The 22692-nt window shown below is 47.3% G+C and overlaps 1 protein-coding gene across 8 annotated transcripts in view; it reads left to right on the top strand.

The window, feature by feature from the left end:
- The window catches only part of SIPA1L3 (signal induced proliferation associated 1 like 3), a 119086-nt gene that overhangs the window by 60573 nt on the left and 35821 nt on the right, over positions 1 to 22692 (top strand). For 6 of the 8 annotated variants that reach the window (XM_088450162.1, XM_088450167.1, XM_088450161.1 and 3 more), the window contains 2 exons: positions 19321 to 20917; positions 21816 to 21946. In XM_088450162.1, coding sequence (XP_088306288.1) covers positions 19498 to 20917; positions 21816 to 21946 — 1551 coding nt within the window. In that variant the 5' untranslated portion in view covers positions 19321 to 19497. Of the gene's footprint in view, positions 1 to 12485; positions 12583 to 19320; positions 20918 to 21815; positions 21947 to 22692 lie in introns of all 8 variants that reach the window. The other 2 variants (XM_088450165.1, XM_088450168.1) reach the window with 2 other exon arrangements.

A 22692-nucleotide genomic window follows, 5' to 3' on the forward strand; every position in this document is an offset into this window, starting at 1 on the left:
CTCTCGCTCCAGAGCTCTCTACAAAAAGCGCAGCTGTCGATGTTGATCGACCGCTCGCCCCCGTTTTTTAGGCGGGCCGGGGGGTGGTTTCCAGAACAGAGACGTTCCTTAACGAACGCCCTACCGTTTTGTGGGCGGCCGCACTGACATCATCAGTGATGTCAGTGGGGAGTTTCCTGCTCTTTCAGAGCAGGAAGCTCCCTGGGGCTTGGGGCTGCCGAGACCCAGCCTTAGGGTCTCGTCACAAGCCCCGATGGTCGCGATGGTGTTCACCATCACGACCATCAACCTGGTCGGTCGTTAAGCTGTGGGTGGTAACCCGCAGCTTACCTAACGACCAGGAGGCCGCCCACATTCAGAACGAGCGCTCGCTTTTTGCGAGCGCCTCTAAATGAGGGCCTGTGTGTGGCGGTTACTGCAGTAAAGCAGACATTGGTGGCTGGCACAGCTCTGCAGCTACCAGTGGTGCCCTGGTGTTGGAGACATGATTCATGGACCAGCCACTGTAGAGATCTGATAGCACTCGGCTGTTGGCAACATTGACTGTCCTTGGCCGTTTCTATCGCCCATACCTCCTTTCTGGTCTGCTTTTGTTTTCAAGGTACATCTTCATTGTGGTGCTGTGACTACAAGGTATCATTGTATGTCTATATCAGGGCCGAGGTGCAGAAATTAGTTATCCTTTTTTTCTTTTTCCTTTTTGAATGATTGTCATGGTGACAAAACACAGAACTGTCATTTTTTTATTTTTTGCCGTTGCCATGATTATAAAGCTGATGATGAAGATGAAGCCTGTTTTCAGTGTAGAAAATTAAATGTGAAAACCCTGCGACACTCAGTTTTTCAAAACACAGTGGGCAGTAATGAGTGGTCTTCAGGGGTCCCTTCTATTCGCTGCTCCTCTCCCTTTCGTTTTCTTGTGCTGTAAGCAGATGCCTTTGGTATGGAAGAGTATTGGTGCGGATGGAGGTTGGAAGCGGGAAATTTCAGCCCGTGCACATTGCGAGGTGTCACACAGCCGCACTAATGTCAGCTTTAGAAGCTTTCATGCCTCATATCTATAGTGTATTCATTGCGGCTAGGAGAGTGCAATAGTTTTACATATCACGGTTGATATAATCAGCACTTGAAATTACCCCCGTGACAGGATTTCCTCATATAGAATATATTTCGATAAATCAAACCAGTTTTTACTGAGCTCTCTAGGCCCTTGTCCGCTGCTGGTTTAAAGTGCTCATAACAATATCTCCGCACTTTAAATGATGAGTGAAAAGTGGTTGTGTGACAACATTTTTAGGAGATTGTGTTATCTGAAAAAAATAAATATCTATCCCATATATCTATATATGTATATTAATTATACTAGCAACCCGCCCCACCTTCGCACAGGGGCAATTTCATCTTGCCACAGCCCCCTGCATCTCATGACAACCTACGCCATCTCACAAGAGCCTCCTGCTTCTCACTACTGCCCCCTGCATTTCACCACAGCATCCTATATTTCACCACAGCCTCCTGCTTCTTATTCCTGACCCCTGCATCTCACAAGAGCCTCCTGCTTCTCACTACTGCCCCCTGCATTTTACCACAGCCCCTTGCATCTCACTACAGGCCCCTTCTTCTTACCACAGCCCCCTACATCACACCACAGACCTCTGCATCTCACCACAACCCCCTGCTTCTCACTCCTGCTCCCTGCTGCTGCACTTCAGCTGGCTGGTGCCCACCCACTGGGATGTGCTGGGAAGGGCAGGAGGCTCATGGATGAAAGATTTATATTGCAGCTACTGTAAGCATTATCAGCAGTATGTCCCCTAGGGCTTGGGGCACCTGTGCATAATTCCGCAGCCTCCATATGCACCTCTCCCCGGCTGCCAAACATGGCAATGAGCAATGTCCTCTTTGCACAATATACCCTGTATTTGCAGGGCTTCCCGTTGAGCTTCGTCACCATGGTGCCTCCGTCCGAGAACAGCGTGGTTGAGCGGAAACACTCTGGAGAGGGAGCACTTCACAGTGCAGTGGTGGTGACCCGAGTCAGTCTAAAGGTTCAGTGTGGGGGTGGATATCGAAATCAGATAATTACTATCCATAGATTTTGTTCTGATTGTAGTGTTTTTACCATTTGATGGTGGTGGTCTGATGTTTGCCACCATTCAATGGAAATCATTTGATGGTGTTTCGATGTTTTTTTTTTTTCCCCAGTTTCTGATAGCCTCTAACGAACCTATGAAGATGCCCTGATGCAGACACAGTAGCCAGGAAGGAGCTGTCTCTCACTCTGTCTGCCTCAGATGTGATCCTGCTCAGTCCTGACTCCCTCCCCTCTCTAGGCTGCTGCTAAGCAAAAGGGCACATTGTTATTTCTGATTGGCTCTCATTGTCTCAGAGAGTTAATCGGAGTGCAGCCTTCGGCTCTGCAGCAGCAGTCAGTCACTCACACAGCACAAGTTTGTTTTTTTTTTTTGTTTTTTTACTTGTTTCATTCCAAGCCTCAGTTTCAAATGCTCTCTTGCTGTTTCAGCACCCTGGCCAGCTCCTATACTGCAGCTTGGTGCGAGATTTTTTTTTTCTGTCACTTGCTTCTCTAAAATATATATAAACACCACTGTGGCACAGTTTCAGATGGGTTGTTTAACTGTTCTGTGTAGCAAGCGCTGCAAATGTTTGTATAAATATATTCCTTTTATACTGTAGATAAATCACTCTGCAAGGCTTTACGAGAATCTGAGTCTGCCTTTGACACAATGTTTCTTTATATTCCGAAGCAAGATGAATTAAATCATTATGCATCATTTTAGACTGTATTTTTGCACTGATTACTATAAACTCAAAACCATGTTTGTGTGGTGTTTTTTTTTTTTTTTTTGTAGCCACACTTAAATATAATTGTCACAAATGAAATTCGCTGTGTACCCTGGCCCAAGGCTACTTGCAAATTGGCGTTAAAATTCTGCTTTTTAGATGCATGTCTAATGCAAGTGTGTGTGAACGGCTGTACAATTAAACATGGCACCAAAGTAAGCCATATTTCTTAGCATGTTTATGTGCGAATAGCTTGGCTGCAGCTTATGTTTCTTATGTTTCTTCAATATGTCTGATGCATGTATATGCCTTTGAAAATGTTCATCTCAGTGGGAACACACAAAAACATTGAGCTAGACCAATTTCTGTTTTGTAATAGACATGTTTTAAAATAAGTCAGATTAAACGTATTTGTAAATGCTTCTAACCACATTTTTAAATTTGCATAAAGATACAACGTGGTATATGCGTTTTTACTTTCTAATTTTAATGCTTTGCAAATAGTACAGTGATAACCGCAGTTCCCTTCTCACACAATAGCACTTCATTTTCCAAGTATGATAAACTACATAGAAAATACATCTGCTATCTCCCTTTCTGGGAATTTTTTTTATACTGTGTTCAATTTTAGCTGTATTGTTGTACAGAGTGTGGGTATACAGCATTGTATATTTGCAGTTATTCAGTGGAGGACATTTATAAACCTTTAGAAAATGGGATGTCAGCCATAGCAACTAATTCAATTTGATCATATTTCCAGAGCATCCATCCATCTGTCGCTCTCTCTCGCTCGCTTCGCTCTTCCCCCCCTCTCTCTCGCTCTTGCCCCCGCCCTCTCTCGCTCTTGCCCCCTCTCTCTCTCGCTCTTGCCCCCTCTCTCTCTTGCCCTCCCTCTCTCTCTCGCTCTTGCCCTCCCTCTCGCTCTTGCCCTCCCTCTCTCTCTCGCTCTTGCCCTCCCTCTCTCTCTCGCTCTTGCCCCCCCTCTCTCGCTCTTGCCCCCCCCTCTCTCGCTCTTGCCCCCCTCTCTCTCGCCCCCCCTCTCTCTCGCTCTTGCCCCCCTCTCGCTCTTGCCCCCCCTCTCGCTCTTGCCCCCCCTCTCGCTCTTGCCCCCCCCTCTCGCTCTTGCCCCCCCTCTCGCTCTTGCCCCCCCCTCTCGCTCTTGCCCCCCCTCTCGCTCTTGCCCCCCCTCTCGCTCTTGCCCCCCCTCTTGCCCCCCCTCTCGCCCCCCTCTCGCTCTTGCCCCCCCTCTCGCCCCCTCTCGCTCTTGCCCCCCCTCTCGCCCCCCTCTCGCTCTTGCCCCCCCTCTCGCCCCCCTCTCGCTCTTGCCCCCCCTCTCGCCCCCCTCTCGCTCTTGCCCCCCCTCTCTCTCTCGCTCTTGCCCCCCCTCTCTCTCTCGCTCTTGCCCCCCCTCTCTCTCTCGCTCTTGCCCCCCCTCTCTCTCTCGCTCTTGCCCCCCCTCTCTCTCTCGCTCTTGCCCCCCCTCTCTCTCTCGCTCTTGCCCCCCCTCTCTCTCGCTCTTGCCCCCCCTCTCTCTCTCGCTCTTGCCCCCCTCTCTCTCTCGCTCTTGCCCCCCCTCTCTCTCTCGCTCTTGCCCCCCCTCTCTCTCTCGCTCTTGCCCCCCCTCTCTCTCTCTCTCTCGCTCTTGCCCCCCCTCTCTCTCTCGCTCTTGCCCCCCCTCTCTCTCTCGCTCTTGCCCCCCCTCTCTCTCTCGCTCTTGCCCCCCCTCTCGCTCTTGCCCCCCTCTCTCTCTCGCTCTTGCCCCCCCTCTCTCTCGCTCTTGCCCCCCCTCTCTCTCTCGCTCTTGCCCCCCCTCTCTCTCTCGCTCTTGCCCCCTCTCTCTCTCGCTCTTGCCCCCCCTCTCTCTCTCTCGCTCTTGCCCCCCCTCTCTCTCTCTCGCTCTTGCCCCCCCTCTCTCTCTCGCTCTTGCCCCCCCCTCTCTCTCGCTCTTGTCCCCCTCTCTCTCTCTCGCTCTCTTGTCCCCCCTCTCTCTCTCGCTCTCTTGTCCCCCCTCTCTCTCTCGCTCTCTTGTCCCCCCTCTCTCGCTCTTGCCCCCCTCTCTCTCTCGCTCTTGTCCCCCCTCTCTCTCTCGCTCTTGTCCCCCCTCTCTCTCTCGCTCTTGTCCCCCCTCTCTCTCTCGCTCTTGCCCCCCTCTCTCTCTCGCTCTCTTGCCCCCCTCTCTCTCTCGCTCTCTTGCCCCCCTCTCTCTCTCGCTCTCTTGCCCCCCCTCTCTCTCTCGCTCTCTTGCCCCCCCTCTCTCTCTCGCTCTCTTGCCCCCCCCTCTCTCTCTCGCTCTCTTGCCCCCCCTCGCTCTCTCGCTCTCTTGCCCCCCCTCGCTCTCTCGCTCTCTTGCCCCCCCTCGCTCTCTCGCTCTCTTGCCCCCCCTCGCTCTCTCGCTCTCTTGCTCCCCCTCGCTCTCTCGCTCTCTTGCTCCCCCTCGCTCTCTCGCTCTCTTGCTCCCCCTCGCTCTCTTGCTCCCCCTCGCTCTCTCGCTCTCTTGCTCCCCCTCGCTCTCTCGCTCTTGCTCCCCCCTCTCTCTCTCGCTCTTGCCCCCCTCTCTCTCTCGCTCTTGCCCCCCTCTCTCTCTCGCTCTTGCCCCCCCTCTCTCTCTCGCTCTTGCCCCCCCTCTCTCTCTCGCTCTTGCCCCCCCTCTCTCTCTCGCTCTTGCCCCCTCTCTCTCTCGCTCTTGCCCCCCCTCTCTCTCGCTCTTGCCCCCCCTCTCTCTCGCTCTTGCCCCCCCTCTCTCTCGCTCTTGCCCCCCCTCTCTCTCTCTCGCTCTTGCCCCCCCTCTCTCTCTCTCGCTCTTGCCCCCCCTCTCTCTCTCGCTCTTGCCCCCCCTCTCTCTCTCGCTCTTGCCCGCCCCCTCTCTCTCGCTCTTGCCCGCCCCCTCTCTCTCGCTCTTGTCCGCCCCCTCTCTCTCGCTCTTGTCCGCCCCCTCTCTCTCTCGCTCTCTTGTCCCCCCTCTCTCTCTCTCGCTCTCTTGTCCCCCCTCTCTCTCTCGCTCTCTTGTCCCCCCTCTCTCTCTCGCTCTCTTGTCCCCCTCTCTCTCTCGCTCTCTTGTCCCCTCTCTCTCTCGCTCTCTTGCCCCCCCTCTCTCTCTCGCTCTCTTGCCCCCCCTCTCTCTCTCGCTCTCTTGCCCCCCCTCTCTCTCTCGCTCTCTTGCCCCCCCTCTCTCTCTCGCTCTCTTGCCCCCCCTCTCTCTCTCGCTCTCTTGCCCCCCCTCTCTCTCTCGCTCTCTTGCCCCCCCTCTCTCTCTCGCTCTCTTGCCCCCCCTCTCTCTCTCGCTCTCTTGCCCCCCCTCTCTCTCTCGCTCTCTTGCCCCCCCTCTCTCTCTCGCTCTCTCTCTCGCGCCCCCCTCTCTCTCTTGCTCCCCCCCTCGCGCCCCCCTCTCTCTCTTGCTCCCCCCTCTCTTGCTCCCCCCTCTCTCTCTCGCTCCCCCCTCTCTCTTGCTCTCTCGCTCCCCCCTCGCTCTCTCGCTCTCTTGCTCCCCCTCGCTCTCTCGCTCTCTTGCTCCCCCTCGCTCTCTCGCTCTCTTGCTCCCCCTCGCTCTCTTGCTCCCCCTCGCTCTCTCGCTCTCTTGCTCCCCCTCGCTCTCTCGCTCTCTTGCCCCCCCTCGCTCTCTTGCCCCCCCTCGCTCTCTCGCTCCCCCCTCTCTCTCTCGCTCTCTTGCCCCCCCTCTCTCTCTCGCTCTCTTGCCCCCCCCTCTCTCTCTCGCTCTCTTGCCCCCCCTCTCTCTCTCGCTCTCTTGCCCCCCCTCTCTCTCTCGCTCTCTCTCTCGCTCCCCCCTCTCTCTCTTGCTCCCCCCTCTCTTGCCCCCCCTCTCTCTCTCGCTCCCCCCTCTCTCTTGCTCTCTCGCTCCCCCCTCTCTCTTGCTCTCTCGCTCCCCCCTCTCTCTCTTGCTCTCTCGCTCCCCCCTCTCTCTCTCGCTCTCTTGCCCCCCCTCTCTCTCTCGCTCTCTTGCCCCCCCTCTCTCTCCCCCTCTCTCTTGCTCTCTCGCTCCCCCCTCTCTCTCTTGCTCTCTCGCTCCCCCCCTCGCTCTCTCGCTCCCCCTCTCTCTCTCGCTCCCCCCTCTCTCTTGCTCTCTCGCTCCCCCCTCTCTCTCTTGCTCTCTCGCTCCCCCCTCTCTCTCTCGCTCTCTTGCCCCCCCTCTCTCTCCCCCTCTCTCTCCCCCTCTCTTGCCCCCCCTCTCTCTCCCCCTCTCTCTCTCGCTCTCCCCTCTCTCTTGCTCTCTCGCTCCCCCCTCTCTCTCTTGCTCCCCCTCTCTCTCTCGCTCCCCCCTCTCTCTTGCTCTCTCGCTCCCCCCCTCTCTCTCTCGCTCCCCCCTCTCTCTCTTGCTCCCCCCTCTCTTGCCCCCCCTCTCTTGCCCCCCCTCTCTCTCTCGCTCCCCCCTCTCTCTTGCTCTCTCGCTCCCCCCTCTCTCTCTTGCTCTCTCGCTCCCCCCTCTCTCTCTCGCTCTCTTGCCCTCTCTCGCTCTCTTGCCCCCCCTCTCTCTCTCGTCTCTTGCCTCTTCGCTCCCCCTCTCTCTCCTCGCTCTCTTGCCCCCTCTCTCGCTCTCTTGCCCCCCCTCAGCTCTCGCTCTCTCCTTGCCCCCCTCTCTCTCTCGCTCTCTCCCCCTCTCTCTCTCTCTCCTCTCTCTCTCGCTCCTCCCGCTCTCTCTCTCTGCCTCCCCTTCTCTCTTGCTCTCTCGCTCCCCCCTCTCTCTCGCTCTCTTCGCTCCCCCTCTCTCTCTCGCTCTCTCTGCCCCCCCTCTCTCTCTCGCTCTCTTGCCCCCCCTCTCTCTCTCGCTCTCTTGCCCCCCTCCCTCTCTCTCTCGCTCTCTCTCGCCCCCCCTCTCTCTCTCGCTCTCTCTGCTCCCTCCTCTCTCTCGCTCTCTTGCCCCCCCTCTCTCTCTCGCTCTCTTGCCCCTCACTCTCTCGCTCTCTCCTCTCTCTCTCGTCTCTCTCTCGCCTCCCCCTCTCTCTCTTGCTCCACCCGCTCTCTTGCTCCCCCGCTCTCCTTGCTCTCATCGCTCCCCTCCTCTCTCTCTCTTGCTCCCCCTCTCTCTCTCTGCTCCCCCTCGCTCTCTTGCTCCCCCTCGCTCTCTTGCGCCCCTCGCTCTCTGCCCCCCCTCGCTCTCTTGCGCCCCCCCCTCTTCGCCCCTCGCTCTCTTGCGCCCCCCTCGCTCTCTTGCGCCCCCCTCGCTCTCTTGCGCCCCCCTCGCTCTCTTGCGCCCCCCTCGCTCTCTTGCGCCCCCCTCGCTCTCTTGCGCCCCCCTCGCTCTCTTGCGCCCCCCTCGCTCTTGCGCCCCCCTCGCTCTCTATGCGCCCCCCTCGCTCTCTTGCGCCCCCCCTCGCTCTCTTGCGCCCCCCTCGCTCTCTTGCGCCCCCCCTCGCTCTCTCGCGCCCCCCTCTCTCTCGCTCTCCTCTCGCTCTCTTGCCCCCCTCTCTCTCTCTCGCTCTCTTGCCCCCCTCTCTCTCTCGCCTCTGCCCCCTCTCTCTCTCTCGCTCTCTCGCTCTCCCCTCTCTCTCTCTGCTCTCTCGCTCCCCCCTCTCTCTTGCTCTCTTACAAGAAATCATGATGCTGGGACATTCACACTGCTGCAGCTACCTGCCTGCTCCTCTCTGATGCTGCAGAAAGCCAGGAGATGGATGGGACTTTAGGGGCAGATGTATGAACCTCTGGAAGTGATAAACAACCAACCAATCAGCTCCCAGCTGTAATTTTCAAACACAGCCTGTAACATGACAGTTAGGAGCTGATTGGTTGGTCGTTTATCACTCTCCACTTTATCACTTTCCAGAGATTCATGCATCTGCCCCTTTTGTGTATTCAATGGGGCAGATGGGAAAGCGCACTCTCCTCCCCTTGCTCTTCTGATTGGCCGCAGTGTGTCCAGAAGGACCCGGCCTTTATTTCTTTCCTCGCTACACTGTCATGGCGTCACATCAGGACCAACTCGTGACAGACTAAGGCGTCACTACACACACTTTGAGAAACGCTGGTTTACAAGATGAAATAAGGGCACATTCAACCCAGGACTGTGAGTTGCCATTTCTTGTACCATTTCCCTAGCACCTCATAGACACAACCTTACACATTTTTCTTTGCAGCCCATGGGATTCTCTGCAATGTACGCATGCAAGCTTATCGCCTAGATGTAAATCACCCTCATATGCTCTGCTGGTTATGGCAGCCCTCCACCTTATTTACAGAGGCACCAGCTTTAAGAGGTTCCATAATTTTGCTTTCTGTGTACTAGTATAGATAATGTTTTGAAATGTGAACACCGAGTCTGAAAGCACTGAATCTATACCTTAGGAGTTAATTTTGGTGAGCGCGTCGCCGCACCCTGCTACCATAGTACTGTCATAATAAGACTGCTGTCTGGATGGCTAATCTTTGTAGCTTCTAGGCAAGTTCCTAATTTTTACATTGGTAATAGAGAAGTGATGTAAGCACTTCATATGTCATCTTACTCAGGTACAGCTGTGACTTAGGGCGAAATTTACAGCTTCAGCCACTGGATTTAAAGTGTCAATAATATTAAATATAAAACTAAACCTGTTTTTGTGTTTAGTATTATTGCCCTCTTAAATCTACCTTCCGAAACTACCAAAGACACGTGACTTTGAAAAGTGACACTTAGTAAATTTATCCCTTAGGGCCTTATTCAATTAGAAGCAAAAAGTCAGTTTCAGTGATACTTTTTTGCCGATGACGTCATTTTCGACAATTGCACTTCCCCATATTCAATTTGGCCGACTTTTCGCAAAGGCGGAAAGTCAATGCAGTGGACCTGTCGAAAAAGTTTCGCCTATGAATGGCAGGTGAAAAAAAGTGCAGAATAGGGGTTTTGGGGTGCCAATGTAGGAAAACCACCCAGCACCCTTTGGACAGCCCCCAAGGGTAAACTGTGTCAAACAGTTTTTACAAAATACTTTTTTGGGTGTTCCTAATTAATTTCATTTTGGGGGCAAAAAAGGAAATAAACTCCAGGGGGGTCCCCAAGTATGCGGCAGGTGTTTTTATGATTGCAGGTGGTTTCCGCAGGTGGATTTTTCAAGTTTTTTTTAATACGTCACATTAGCAACTTTAAAACATGCTAGTACCCATTTTTATGTACCTCACATTTGATGGGACTACTTATTTTCTCAAAAAAAACAAAAAACCCTCAAATATGCTATTCTTCACCACGTTTTAAAATATGCAAAATAGCACCTATTGAGACCATTTAAAGTGGCCAAATACCATCAGCAGGCTATTCGGGGGTATCCAGAATAATACCCCAGTCCAATGGAGAATGTGCAACTATTAATGAATTCTTTAGCTTATCAGCTGCAGAAATATATTCAGATGTGTCCTTTTTTTACTGTTGCTTTAGTCACGCCAAAGAGCCCATCTCTGAGCACCAGCTCCCATGCAACTCGCCATGACCAGCATCTTTATCCTTTAAAATGTGTGACATGGCAGTTAGCAGCTGATTGGTTGGGATTTTATTTCAGTTCACTTTCTCTCCATCCAAGGCTTAGTAAATAGACCCCTGAGTCTGAATCTGTGTAAAAAGGGCTCCAATGCGAGCAGCTGCGGCTTTTCCTGACGCCGAGTCCCAGCATGCTTCATCTGCGACATAATTAAATCCAATTCCTGTGCCATTAAAGTCGCAGCCTAGCGTCTCTAGTGTGAGTGGGTGTTTGCTGCGTCTGTGATGCGACTAAGATACAAAATGTAAAGAAAAGTTTGCTACACTAATCCTCTCGGAGTGTCTGTCTCGCGCCATATGTTGTGTGAGCAACCAGTAAGTGAGGACACATCTGTATAGTTCTAAGCATGTAAAATATTTATAATTGCCATAAGTATTATTATTATTGCTTGTTTATATGGCGCCACAAGTGTTCCGCAGTGCCTTACAATGTACATAACCAAAACAGTGACTTGCAGGACATGAATATATATTGCTACATTAGTGACCATAACACCCAAATAAGGAACAGAGCATAAGCAACCAAGTGTTAGGTGCCCTAGTGGGGGGTAAGAAGTAGATGAAAATAAAGTAGGGAGAAACACAAGAGGGTAGAGGGCCCTGCTCACAAGAGCTTACATTAGTAATTAAGAATTAGTAATGTAAGCTGAACATTTACAGTAATGTAGAATAAAGCATCACTATGTTCCGTACTATCACAGACAAACAGCTATCTTTCGGTTATTTCATAATGTAAAAAAGTGATAAAAAAAGTATGGAAATTGGCAATTTTAAAAGCATTTGAGCTTGACGGGATGAATTACTTCAGACACATTCAAACTTATTACCAAAATAATGTCAGATGGAGAAAATGTAATCGCCCTTCTCCACCTTACCCACCTTCCCCTGACCACTACTACACCTCCTTCTCTCGATGGCTCCTAAGAGAGACTGCATAATGGTTCATACATTACACCCCCTCTTCCCAGGTTGCTCAATTATTCAGGCAATGAATGACTCTGCTATCAGGTCACCTGACACATCACTGCTTTAGCAGTTAGTAATAGAGGCTTTTGAATGCGTATAAACAAAAGGGTTATTTTAAAGCTACAGGTGTTTGTAAAGGAATTTGGTCAGCTTCCGCCAGACACATGCAGTAGCAATGATCGGCACTTCAACTTCAGCCAGGAGGAAATGATACTGTTACCAGGCATCCTCATGCTGGTGTTACTTACAGAGGTGGCTGGAATGGTTCAGGATCCTCTTCTGCAAGTTACCCCTCCCTAGTGCTGGATGTCTGTTGCATGAGTTCTGTGTCCTGGTCATGCTGAAGTGTGTACTTTTATGTAGGCACTATGCCGTACAGCACTGCCTACTGGAGAGTTTGCAGCTGGTGACTGCGTTTGTAAGGGGATATGACCGATGCAACAGGTCATCAAGTGCAGAGCAACCTCCTCTCATATCCAAATGTTACATTTAAAACTCCATAAGGATTTGTGACCTATTACATTAGACCAGTCATCTGCATGCATTTTAGGCGACCACTTTGTAGTCTGTGCAAATATGTCACTTAGTTCCCTTGGAGCCAGTGGTCCTGGAGAGTTAATAAGCTATCTTCGGTGTTGTAGGTTGCTTTCTCACAAATAGTGGTTTAACATTTTCTGCCTCTGTGGCTTGTGGGAGATGAGGGCAAATTAAAGACGCAGTATTGTATATGTACTGAAGTGCCAGAAGACATGGGATAGATGTCTAGCATCGTGTAGGACCCCCCTCTAGCCTGGCGAAGTGCAGCAGCTCGACGTGGCATCGATTCCAGAAGAGGACGGAAGACCTTTGGAGAGATGTTGACGCATTCCATATGGATAGCTTCCCACAGCTTCCCGATATTTGTAGGAGCAGGATCTTGGGTGCGAATGGACCTCTCCCATAAATGCTTGATTGAGTTCATGTCGGGCGAACATGGTGACAATACCATTCGTCGGGAACTCTCCACAATGCTCCTAAAACCACTCGTGCCCGTCCAAACACCGATAATTCATGTTGCCTTGCCATGAGCAGCTTAACCGGGGTTCAGACTGACTCACAAGATGTCAGATTACAACTGATGCAGGTCTGGGTATTTCCAAGATGTCACATTACGATGACGTCACATAACCTTTACATACTGCTATCCCATGAGTTTTGGCACTTCAGTATATTTAGCTGTTGTATATTCCACAGTCTGATGACTATCTCCTTTTTGCAGTTCTGTGCAAATGTATCCAACGGTAAGGAGCCAGGGACAGAAAATAGGAACCAGCAATATAAATGAAAACTTTATATGATGCTCAGAACCCTTAGAGGTGGGTACCATCCTCATTGGGTGGGATTACACCATGGGCTTTGTCTTCTTACAATAGTAAGAAGCTTGTGTTATGATTACACACACACTGGTGTTCCTAGAAAAGCATTACACACCAGGCTGTTTGCTCCCAAAAGGCTTTATACCACATAAAAACTGATTAAACTGCCTATATTAGAACATGGCTCACATAACACAGAAACTTCAAAATTTTGGGAAAATTTACCTGACTTTCAAATTTATGCACCAATAAATCAAAAACTGCATTTAACTTCTGGTGCAGGAAATCTATTACTATACGTGAGGGATTTGATCTTCACTGGAGGAATTTTGGGTGGGGGTATGCAAATTGTTGCTTTTAGGTCTCTGGTCCAACTATGCATCCTGAACTACAATTCTAGCAGTAAAGAATGTGATTTGGCTGTGCATGGATTATAGAAACTACATTCCAATTAAGCAGAACCTTTCCTAATTCTAAGAAAACAACATAAACATTCAATGAAAAAATTGTGGTCAAAAAGAATAAGGACCAGTTCACAAATAGAGGGAATATACGGAGAACGAGCGTAATTTCCTGTAAACTGGGTAGTCCCTTTTTAGTATTGTCCAAAACCAGTGTTTACCATAAAAGATTTCTACTGGTTCAGATTAATCACAAATGCATTTTCTGTAATCAGTGTCTGGCCAAATTTTCTTATTTTATAACTGTTATTTAGATGGTGCCACAAGGTGTCCGCAACGCCGTAAAATGAAAACAAAATGCATACATGTAGCAAAAATACAATGGACAACCACAGTACAGGATAACCACAGTACAAATAACCGAACAAGGTTTGGGATAGAGGGAAAGGTAGGTAGACTACCTACAGCCTGGAGCAAGCAGTAATGGGTCACACAACGGGGAGTAGGGAGCAAACGGCAATTAATGAGCCCGTACCCACATGCTGACAGACACAGACGGGGCTCGTGCTACCATTAGGCAGCTGACATACCTATGCAGGCAACAGCGTCTGTCTCCTTCCCTTCAAGCCATAAATTAATTCATTCACAAATGAATCTCCACCTATTTCAGACAAGATGAAGAGGCCTGCTAGGAGGCGGAACGTCGTGAAGGATGGAGCCTTTGTCTGGTAAGTGGGTAGAGCCAGAAGATTAAGGGGGGGAGGAGGAATCACCTGTTAGCTTCGGCGCACAAGAAGTATCAGACTACAACCAGCCCAATGCAGTATGCGCACACACTGCAAACAAGGGAGTACTTGGAATACACTACATGTCTAACAAGTGAGCTAGACATGTAAGTATGCATTTCCCTGTCAGCAGCAGCTTGGAGGTAGAATGACTGAGTGCAGGGCAGTTAGGTGTACCCTACTTCCCCCTGCTCATAATGACATGGGAGAGTTTGTACTGCAGGGGATGTAGTTATGAAACCGCCAGTCTCAATACCGACATCGAAATTCTGACAAGGTACTTAAGATAGACATCGGTATTTTGACGCCTATCTTAAGCCCGACGACGGAACACAGAGGGACGTCAGCCCGATAGGGTAAGTCCGGGGCGCTCTTAGCGTTAGCCGCGGGGGGGGGGGGTTAGGTTTAGGGAGCATAGTAGGGTTAGATTTTTTTGGGGGGTTAGGGTTAGGCACCCCTATGGGGGAAGGTTACGGTTAAGGTTAGGCACTAAGAGGGAGGGATTGGTTTAGGCCGTAGGGGGGGTGGGTTAGGTTTAGGCCCTAACGGGGAGGGTTATGGTTAGGCTACAAAAAGGGAGGGTTAGGGGGGAAGGGGGGAGGGTAAGTATACTTACCCAAACTCTGTTGGGATACCAACCATTCGGATGCTGCTGTCTGTATTCTGACAGGAGACATCCCGACATTAGATACCCATTCCGTACTGCAGGAATGCCCTTGTTAACATGGCTTTTCAGGTGGGCAATGTAAGTAGAGGAGGAGCTCAACATAAAGAGGAAAATAACTATCCAAGTTCTCCCCATAAGGTGTACCAAGTAAACCATAGAGATTAGAGGTCCATTATGCTACTACGTAGAGTGTTTAATGTTTCAAAGGTTTGGGGGGAATACAGAACCTAAAGCCTCCTGCTGAAAGTCCAAATTTCCTGGTAAATATGGTGTTGGAGGGACAGTTCACATAGGCAGAACAGGAAATGGACACTGTTCTGCAATATGGTATCATCAAATTCCCAAACTCTGCAAAATCTTCAGGTACATATATAAATGTATTGCAGAATAATTGCTGCTGTTTACCTTTTTGATGCAGGCACCCAAACACAGTAACATTTTAGTTCTCAGACTCCCTTGCTCTAAACCAACCATAGCTCACTGTACCTTGCTCTGATGAAGACATTGTAGTTTAGTTGCATATTCCTGCACTGTATCTGTAATTTGTATCTCATTTTTTCCTCATACTTTTCAATGTATTAAAAGTAATGTAATGGTTCTGATGATATGTCAGGGGCATATGAAGAGCCCTGATGGCATGTCAGGGTCACATGGAGATGTCTGATGGTATGTCAAGTTCATATGAAGAAGTCTGATGGCATGTGGGGATATCTTATGGCATGTTAGGACCTATGAGGAGGTTTGAAGACACGTCCGGGGTATTTGGGGAGGTCTGATGGCATGTCAGGGGCGTATGGTAATGTCTGGTGGCATGTCTCATTTGAAAGACTGTTTTGGGGGAGAGCAGGATCAGTTGGGTGAAGCTTTGCCGAGGGCACCTGGAAAACTTGCACCATCCCTGAAGACAGAATCCGAGTCACTGGAGGGAAGTAAGGAGACAGGGGAACAGATGTGCACTGGTGACAGGGATAGTGCTAGGAGGAGAGAACAAGGTAAGAGGGCCCTGCCCGTGAAGGCTTCCAGTGGGATGGGAGTAACCAGAAGGGAAATCTGGGAAGGTGGGTAAGTGGATGGTCAGGGTTAGTGAGTACTGAGCTATGATTGACCATAGGCTTGAATGAAGTAGTGAGTCTTGAGGACTGTGGTAACCAGGAGAGGATGGCAGAAGAACAGAGAGGTAGATCTGGGTGTCATCTGTATGGGTTGGGTACGGGATCCCGGCCGGTCGAGATGCCAACGATCAGAATACAGACGGCTGCATCCCGCCTAAAGGTAAGTTCACTAACCCACTTTTCCCGCAGCCTAATCCTAGAGCAGCCTAACCCTCCCCCAGTGCCTGACATCTGACCCTAAACCTAACCTTCCCCCTATCGCTAATACTTACCGTCGGAATGCTAGCAGTCGGGATTCCGACTGCTGTTGGGATTCTGGTACCGGTATTATGTGTCGGCATCCTGACCATCCTAGTGTCAACTACATCCCATCTGTATGTAGGTGACACTGGAGGCCAAAGAATCTGATGAGATCTCAAAGGGATTGGGTGTAAATAGAGAAAAGGGCCAAGAACAGACTTTTGGGAACAACAACAGGTAATGGAGAAGGGAGGAATGAACACCATCACTGTTTGGCAGCTCCTTTAACTTTAACTTTGGCACCTGGTCTCTTTTCCTTTTGCCGCTATAGTAGTACAGTTACAGCCAGGCATGTATTTTGCATTCTTCAGTGTCAAACTAATTAGAACTCATCACTACAGAATCACAATACCACTTCATATTTAGCTGTATGTGTACTAACAGGAATCCATCTTTAAGTGAGGATTAAATCCTTCATTGTTGAAGTTCGTGCTTTTTTTTTTTTTTAAAGCTTGGATATACAAAGGCTATTGTATTCTGTTTTTTTTTTTTTTTTTTGGCTAAGATGAAGCATTGTTTCTGTCTGTAGCCATGGCATTTAGAGGAACCCCTTAGTGAAGAAACGGCATTACTTGGTTCCCTGGCAAAGGTGCTTCAGGCTCGGGATGTTAGTACAGTATCCCACAAGATATCCTACAAGAGCTGGTGTCAATTTTGTTTCTCCCATTCCTACCAGTTGGTAAATATTGTAGTAGTGTATTGGTATCGGCAGGATCACTATAGCACTTTCTCACCGCATTGCCCTGCCGATAGATAGATAGATAGAAAGAGCTTTCTTATGTCGTTTTCTTTAGTGGAAACTCTGAAGAGCAATGTGAACGTTTAGAGATCGGGCTGAGCATGTGTAATAAGTAAATCTAATGAGACGCAACAATGTTAAGGCAGCAGCTGAACAGTGACCTTCTCGCTACATGGAGGGGAGCTTGGTGTGACATTCATGAGTGTGTGGAATAGAGATTATTGCAGCAGACCAGACACTGCAACCCTTTCCCTCTGGTCCCCACTACGGGCTATAATAGAGGTCCACTCCTGTTGCTTTATTGTTTATACTTTGCTGGGCCAGGCTTTCATTTCTATGTACTATAGTTCCTTATCTCAGTCCTGAGAATGCCGGTTGCAGTCCTGTTACTGGTTTAGTATGATAGAGTTCTGATTCCTATTTAACACTTGGGAAATAGTTTCAAGGAGAAGAAAGTTTTTTACTCCGCACAGAGTAAAGGTAAATGTTAGTATAATTAGACCAAAATATGAATAGTTGTATGAGATATAGTGTCTCTCACATAGTGTTTCAGTTGGTGGTGCTCCCAGGAGCCAAAATGCAACCTTAGACAAAAAGAAAGGAAAAAAGAAGGCTCTCTTTGTGGGGCACTCTTGTATCTAATAGTTTATTAAAATATAACTTTTATTATATAATCTAAAATTGTGGTACCTTGAGGTAAATGAAAGGGTACGCCCAGTATGAATGGGACTTAAACTCAATATACAGACATATGACACAAACATACATGAAACACATAAATGGTTCTATCACCAAAGAGTGGCGAAAATATTCTTCATTATAATTTGAGAATAGGAATTCTCATGCAGGGTACATTCCTTCTTTGTATAGGTAAGTTATGTATCAATGATATATTACATCCATGTGTTTTGACACATCTAAAAGTCAGTCCAAAATACAGTAGTAGTAGGAGTGTTATATCAACTGTACAGGACTCCAAAATTTGTGTGACAGAGAAAAAGAGATCATCAAGAATTGGAATATTGTATTGATCATGTAACCACACAGTTTATACAAAATCAGTCATAGTGGTAAAAGTAAATCTTATGCACAGTAATATGTGCTATACACACCCTCCAGGGATAGATATATATATATATATATATATATATATATATATATAAAAAAATATATGACTGCAACATGTATCACACATAAGATTATATATATGACAAGGAGAGACTTATGTCAATATACGGTGGGACACAGAAATTTCTCATCACTTATATATGTTATGCCTATCTTGGCGCCTCCAAAATCTTGTCAAAAATATGTAACAACAACAGGGGTGTTGTGTCCTCTGTACACAATTCCAAGCTATATGAAAACAGAACATGTGTGCAGATATAAGCATGGTAATAACACAGAGCATCTTGTGTATGTATAATACAGTTCTATCCACGCTGGGGTAATTCAGCACAGAATAAGACACATGGGCTATAAGCTATATGGGCTATTTAGGGTAAAATGTATGTTCCCCATGTGGGACTCCTTACACGTTTATAGCCCATGTGTCTTATTCTGTGCTGAATTACCCCAGCGTGGATAGAACTGTATTATTATATATATATATATATATATATATATATATATATATATATATATATATATATATATATATATATATATATATATATATATATATCTTATGTGTGATATATGTTGCAATCATATATTTATATATATATATCCCTGGAGGGTGTGTATAGCACATATTACTGTGCATAAGATTTACTTTTACCACTATGATCAATTTTGTATAAACTGTGTGGTTACATGATCAATACAATATTCAAATTCTTGATGATCTCTTTTTCTCTGTCACACAAATTTTGGAGTCCAACACAGTTGATGTAACACTCCTACTACTACTACTGTATTTTGGACTGACTTTTAGATGTGTCAAAACACATGGATGTAATATATCATTGATACATAACTTGCCTATACAAAGAAGGAATGTACCCTGCATGAGAATTCCTATTCTCAAATTATAATGAAGAATATTTTCGCCACTCTTTGGCGATAGAACCATTTATGTGTTTCATGTATGTTTGTGTCATATGTCTGTATATTGAGTTTAAGTCCCATTCATACTGGGCGTACCCTTTCATTTACCTCAAGGTACCACAATTTTAGATTATATAATAAAAGTTATATTTTAATAAACTATTAGATACAAGAGTGCCCCACAAAGAGAGCCTTCTTTTTTCCTTTCTTTTTGTCTAACACTTGGGAAGAAGTCCCAGATGTTTTTTTGATACATTACCGCCACAACCCTCTCCCATTTATGGTTTATTAGGGAGTCACATGCTAATCTAGTTTATGGTTTCTGAGTTGGCTGATCAGCTAGTGAATCGCTCATTACCTAGACCCAGTCACCAGCTACTCTGCCACCTGTGTCACCTCACCCTTATCCTACCTCCCATGAAGAGATCTCTCTCTATACTATATTTCTTCAATGGTTGTGCTGTATAAGCCCTAATAGCTACTAATACTGGAGATACACAACCCCCACGTCTCTCTCTTTAGCCTGACATGGTCCATGTTGTACCCGGTTGGTTTCCTTCTCTTGTTGCAATATTTCAAAATAGATTTCTGTGTGTGAATAAGAAGCACAATATAATTGCACGTAGTTGTATTGTTTTATTTTTTTATTTAATCAAATGACATTAAAATCTATTGTGTCTTGCAGATGTATCTGAGATGATCTGGCTTCTCCCCTGAGCAGTAGTGTTTTAGCCCAATGTGCAAGCTCTACTCTCGGGAAAACTTACACAGACAAGACCCCAATAATGGTTCTACACTGTGGTTTAACAAAGAACTGTGATACCTTTTTGCTCTATGTGGATATTTATGTCTGTATTGGAGCATGACAAGCTACAGATCCTATCAAAATGATGGAGTGGACGCTGGTGGAACGTCCATGAGAGCAAATGATGCTGTCCGGGGAGTCGAATATTATCCACAGGGACTTTGGGGGCAAAACAGCATGCAACTTGCAGATGGATCGAGGTTCAGTGCGATCACCCCAGCAATGCCAAAAATGGGGGTTCGTGCAAGGATTGCGGACTGGCCCCCAAAAAAGGAGACTTCGAAAGAAACAATGACTCCCAGTCCATCCAGGGAAATGAAAGGGTCAAAAGATTTCCACCTACAAAGGAGCTTTGTAAATGGACAACATTTTCAAAGCAATGGAGGCTCCCCAGGATTTAGGGGTTTTCATAGGTTGTCAAGAATGAGGTCAAAAGATGTGGAGTTCCAAGATGGTTGGCCACGATCGCCTGGCAGGATGTTTGTCACTCTTCGGAACAGAAGCAATAGTGAGACAACGCTCAGCGAGTGTGATGTGGATGTAGCTTTGGAGCCCAGAGGGTCAAAACTGAGCAATGGAATGCCACTGTTTAGGGAGTATGGGAGCACTTCTTCTATTAATGTGCAAGGTGTTTCGGAACAGAGCTTATATGACATGCTGAAAGACTTCAGAAATGAGAAGCATGATAAAGGAAGTGAGTCTCCTGGCAGAGGAAGTGGTCTTCTCCATGAGGACTCAAGCATTTCTTCTAATCTCCACTTGGCTGGAGGCTCCAGAACAGATCTCCGTAATGGACAGTTTCATAGAGATGATGGTACACTAAAGGATAAGCAGCGAAAACAAACGACCAAGGGGGAGTCCAATGACTCTTCCATCTTTCGCAAATTGAGAAGCAACAAGAACGAGAATGAGCCAGGGAAGTCGTTTGTGGAGCAAGAAGAAAGTTTTAAACCCTGGCTCTGCCCAAAGTCTTTTGCCCATTTTGATGTGCAGAGCATGCTCTTCGATCTCAATGAAGTTGCAGCCAACCGAAACTATGTTGCTCAAAGACGGAACACTACAACGGGAGCCTCTGCTGCATCGGCTGTGTCTTTAGCAGTGTCCAAAGCCTATGGTCTTGGCAACATGGACCCCAGTTTCACCAGCACAGAAGACCTGAACTTTAAGGAGAACTTGGAGCATGACCTAGGTGACAACAACAGTAATGACCTTCTACTGAGTTGTCCGCATTTCCGTAATGAGACAGGTGGTATGTCTGAACGAAATGTGAGTTTCTCTAAAGCATCTGCTGGTTCGTCAAGTGGGAATGAAGGTGGGTTCCTGGAACCATCTCTTTCTATGTACTGTACCAATGCCAGTATATCTGTCTTGGAAATTTCCAAGGAAATGCAGAAGACCCAGGGGAGGTTAAAACACTACAGCATTGAGCATGTGGATTTGGGAGCCCGATATTATCAAGACTACTTTCACGGTAAAGGTAATATTGTGTTACATTTATTTTCCTTTTTGCTGAATCCTCTTTAGCTATGATCTCCACCGCAATCGAAATGAGAAAAATATTTTCTTGGTCCCCAGTTATGCTGAACACAGGAATGTAATTTAATGTTAGTGCCGTGTAGTGGTTTTAAAGGGTCAGTATTACGCTGGTACAAACTCTCTATTTTCTGTGAAATGATCAGTCCTATCTAGGGGAAAAGTGGTCTTTTTGCAGTGACCAAATTATAGGGTAAATAGAAATGACTTCCTTCTATCCCAGTGTTAATAACTGTGCACATTGATATGTTTTTTATTGATATTTGGGACAGTATTATCATTAGTGTTTTACGTTACTGCAGATCCATAGCTCAGCTATTTGAGACTCATTTGGTTAGTGCTAATAAAGATGCATAATTTGTGTCTGTGGCCTAATTAAGATAATGTCGTTTTATTTTCAAGCATGCTTCCTATTAGCTGCTAATTCATGAGGGATTATTCCTATTTTAATGTGTATGAATACGGTGTCTGTCTCTCTTGAGAGCGAATGAATCCTGTTACAGGTGGTAATTATCAAAGTACACATCAAATTAGGAGAATACTGCAGACTACCACACAATCCCTATTTACCAGATGGGTCTACCTGTGTGTTATGCAGAGATATTCAGTGTTTTTTATATTAGTGTTGCTGTAGCTTGAGGTGTTGTGTTGTGTGTGTGTGTTAATTCCCAGATTTTATTTACGTTAATGTAGTTGTGTTTACTGTATATGTTAGATCTGTGCATTGCTTTTAGTGCTGGTTAATGAACTCATTCACAGATTGGTCATTGGCTGTCTGTTGTTTTATCTGAGCCAGTGTATGTGACTTGTAGCGTTGAAGAGAGTGTACATTTGTTTTCCAGAACACTACAACTATTTTGGAGTGGACGAGAAATTGGGTCCTGTTGCGGTGAGTCTGAAAAGGGACAAACTGGATGAGAGCAAGGAGCATGGACCTCAGTACCAGTACAGGATCATCTTCAGGACGAGCGAGGTTAGATGGAAGCGGGTTCATCGGTTTGGGATGTTGTGGGGAGATGGAATTCAGGAAGGAAAATCTCATGTGATCTGAGTTATTGATTTTAGCGGCCAGGGCAGATTCTGATCCTTGATGTCTCCATGTGCACTATTCTATCAATCCAGGGAGCCGTGATAATAGCCATGTGTATTCATTGTACATTAGATTGTTAACAGGTTATATGCTAGCAGCCATGAACACATTCTACACCTGGAGATCTACTGTATGTTTACATATAGCAAAGTTTCTCTATTCCAAGTGACTACCGTTGCATCATGGAATTTTGGCAATGCATCCAACTCGGAGAAATAATGTGTCAAATGATCAAGGCTAATGCACAAGAGTTACTTGCTCTTATTCAAGCACCGAGATCGATGTGCAATTTGGCCACACATGTAGGTGTTTAGATTGGATGAGAGCTGCCCATTTGCTGCATGGCAGAGCAGCTGGGTCTCTTATGACACTCACAGCACAATAGCCGTATTCTTCAAACCGCGTTGAACAACATGTATGGTCATAACATGACCAATTTCTACAATATTATTGGCGTTCTTGCATTGGGGCCAAATATGCAGCAATTACAGATCAGTTACTCAGTATCGCTCCTATCTCCATCTATGTGGTCATCTTATCGATTCTTGAATGTGGGTTGGAGCACCATAGGTTTTGTCAGAAGGTGATTTCTAGTACCTATAGTCTCATGGTTTATGGGCTGCAGTAAA

The sequence above is a fragment of the Taudactylus pleione genome, unplaced genomic scaffold, assembly GCF_031769625.1.
Source record: "Taudactylus pleione unplaced genomic scaffold, aTauple2 ptg000507l, whole genome shotgun sequence".
NCBI classification, from domain to species: domain Eukaryota; kingdom Metazoa; phylum Chordata; class Amphibia; order Anura; family Myobatrachidae; genus Taudactylus; species Taudactylus pleione.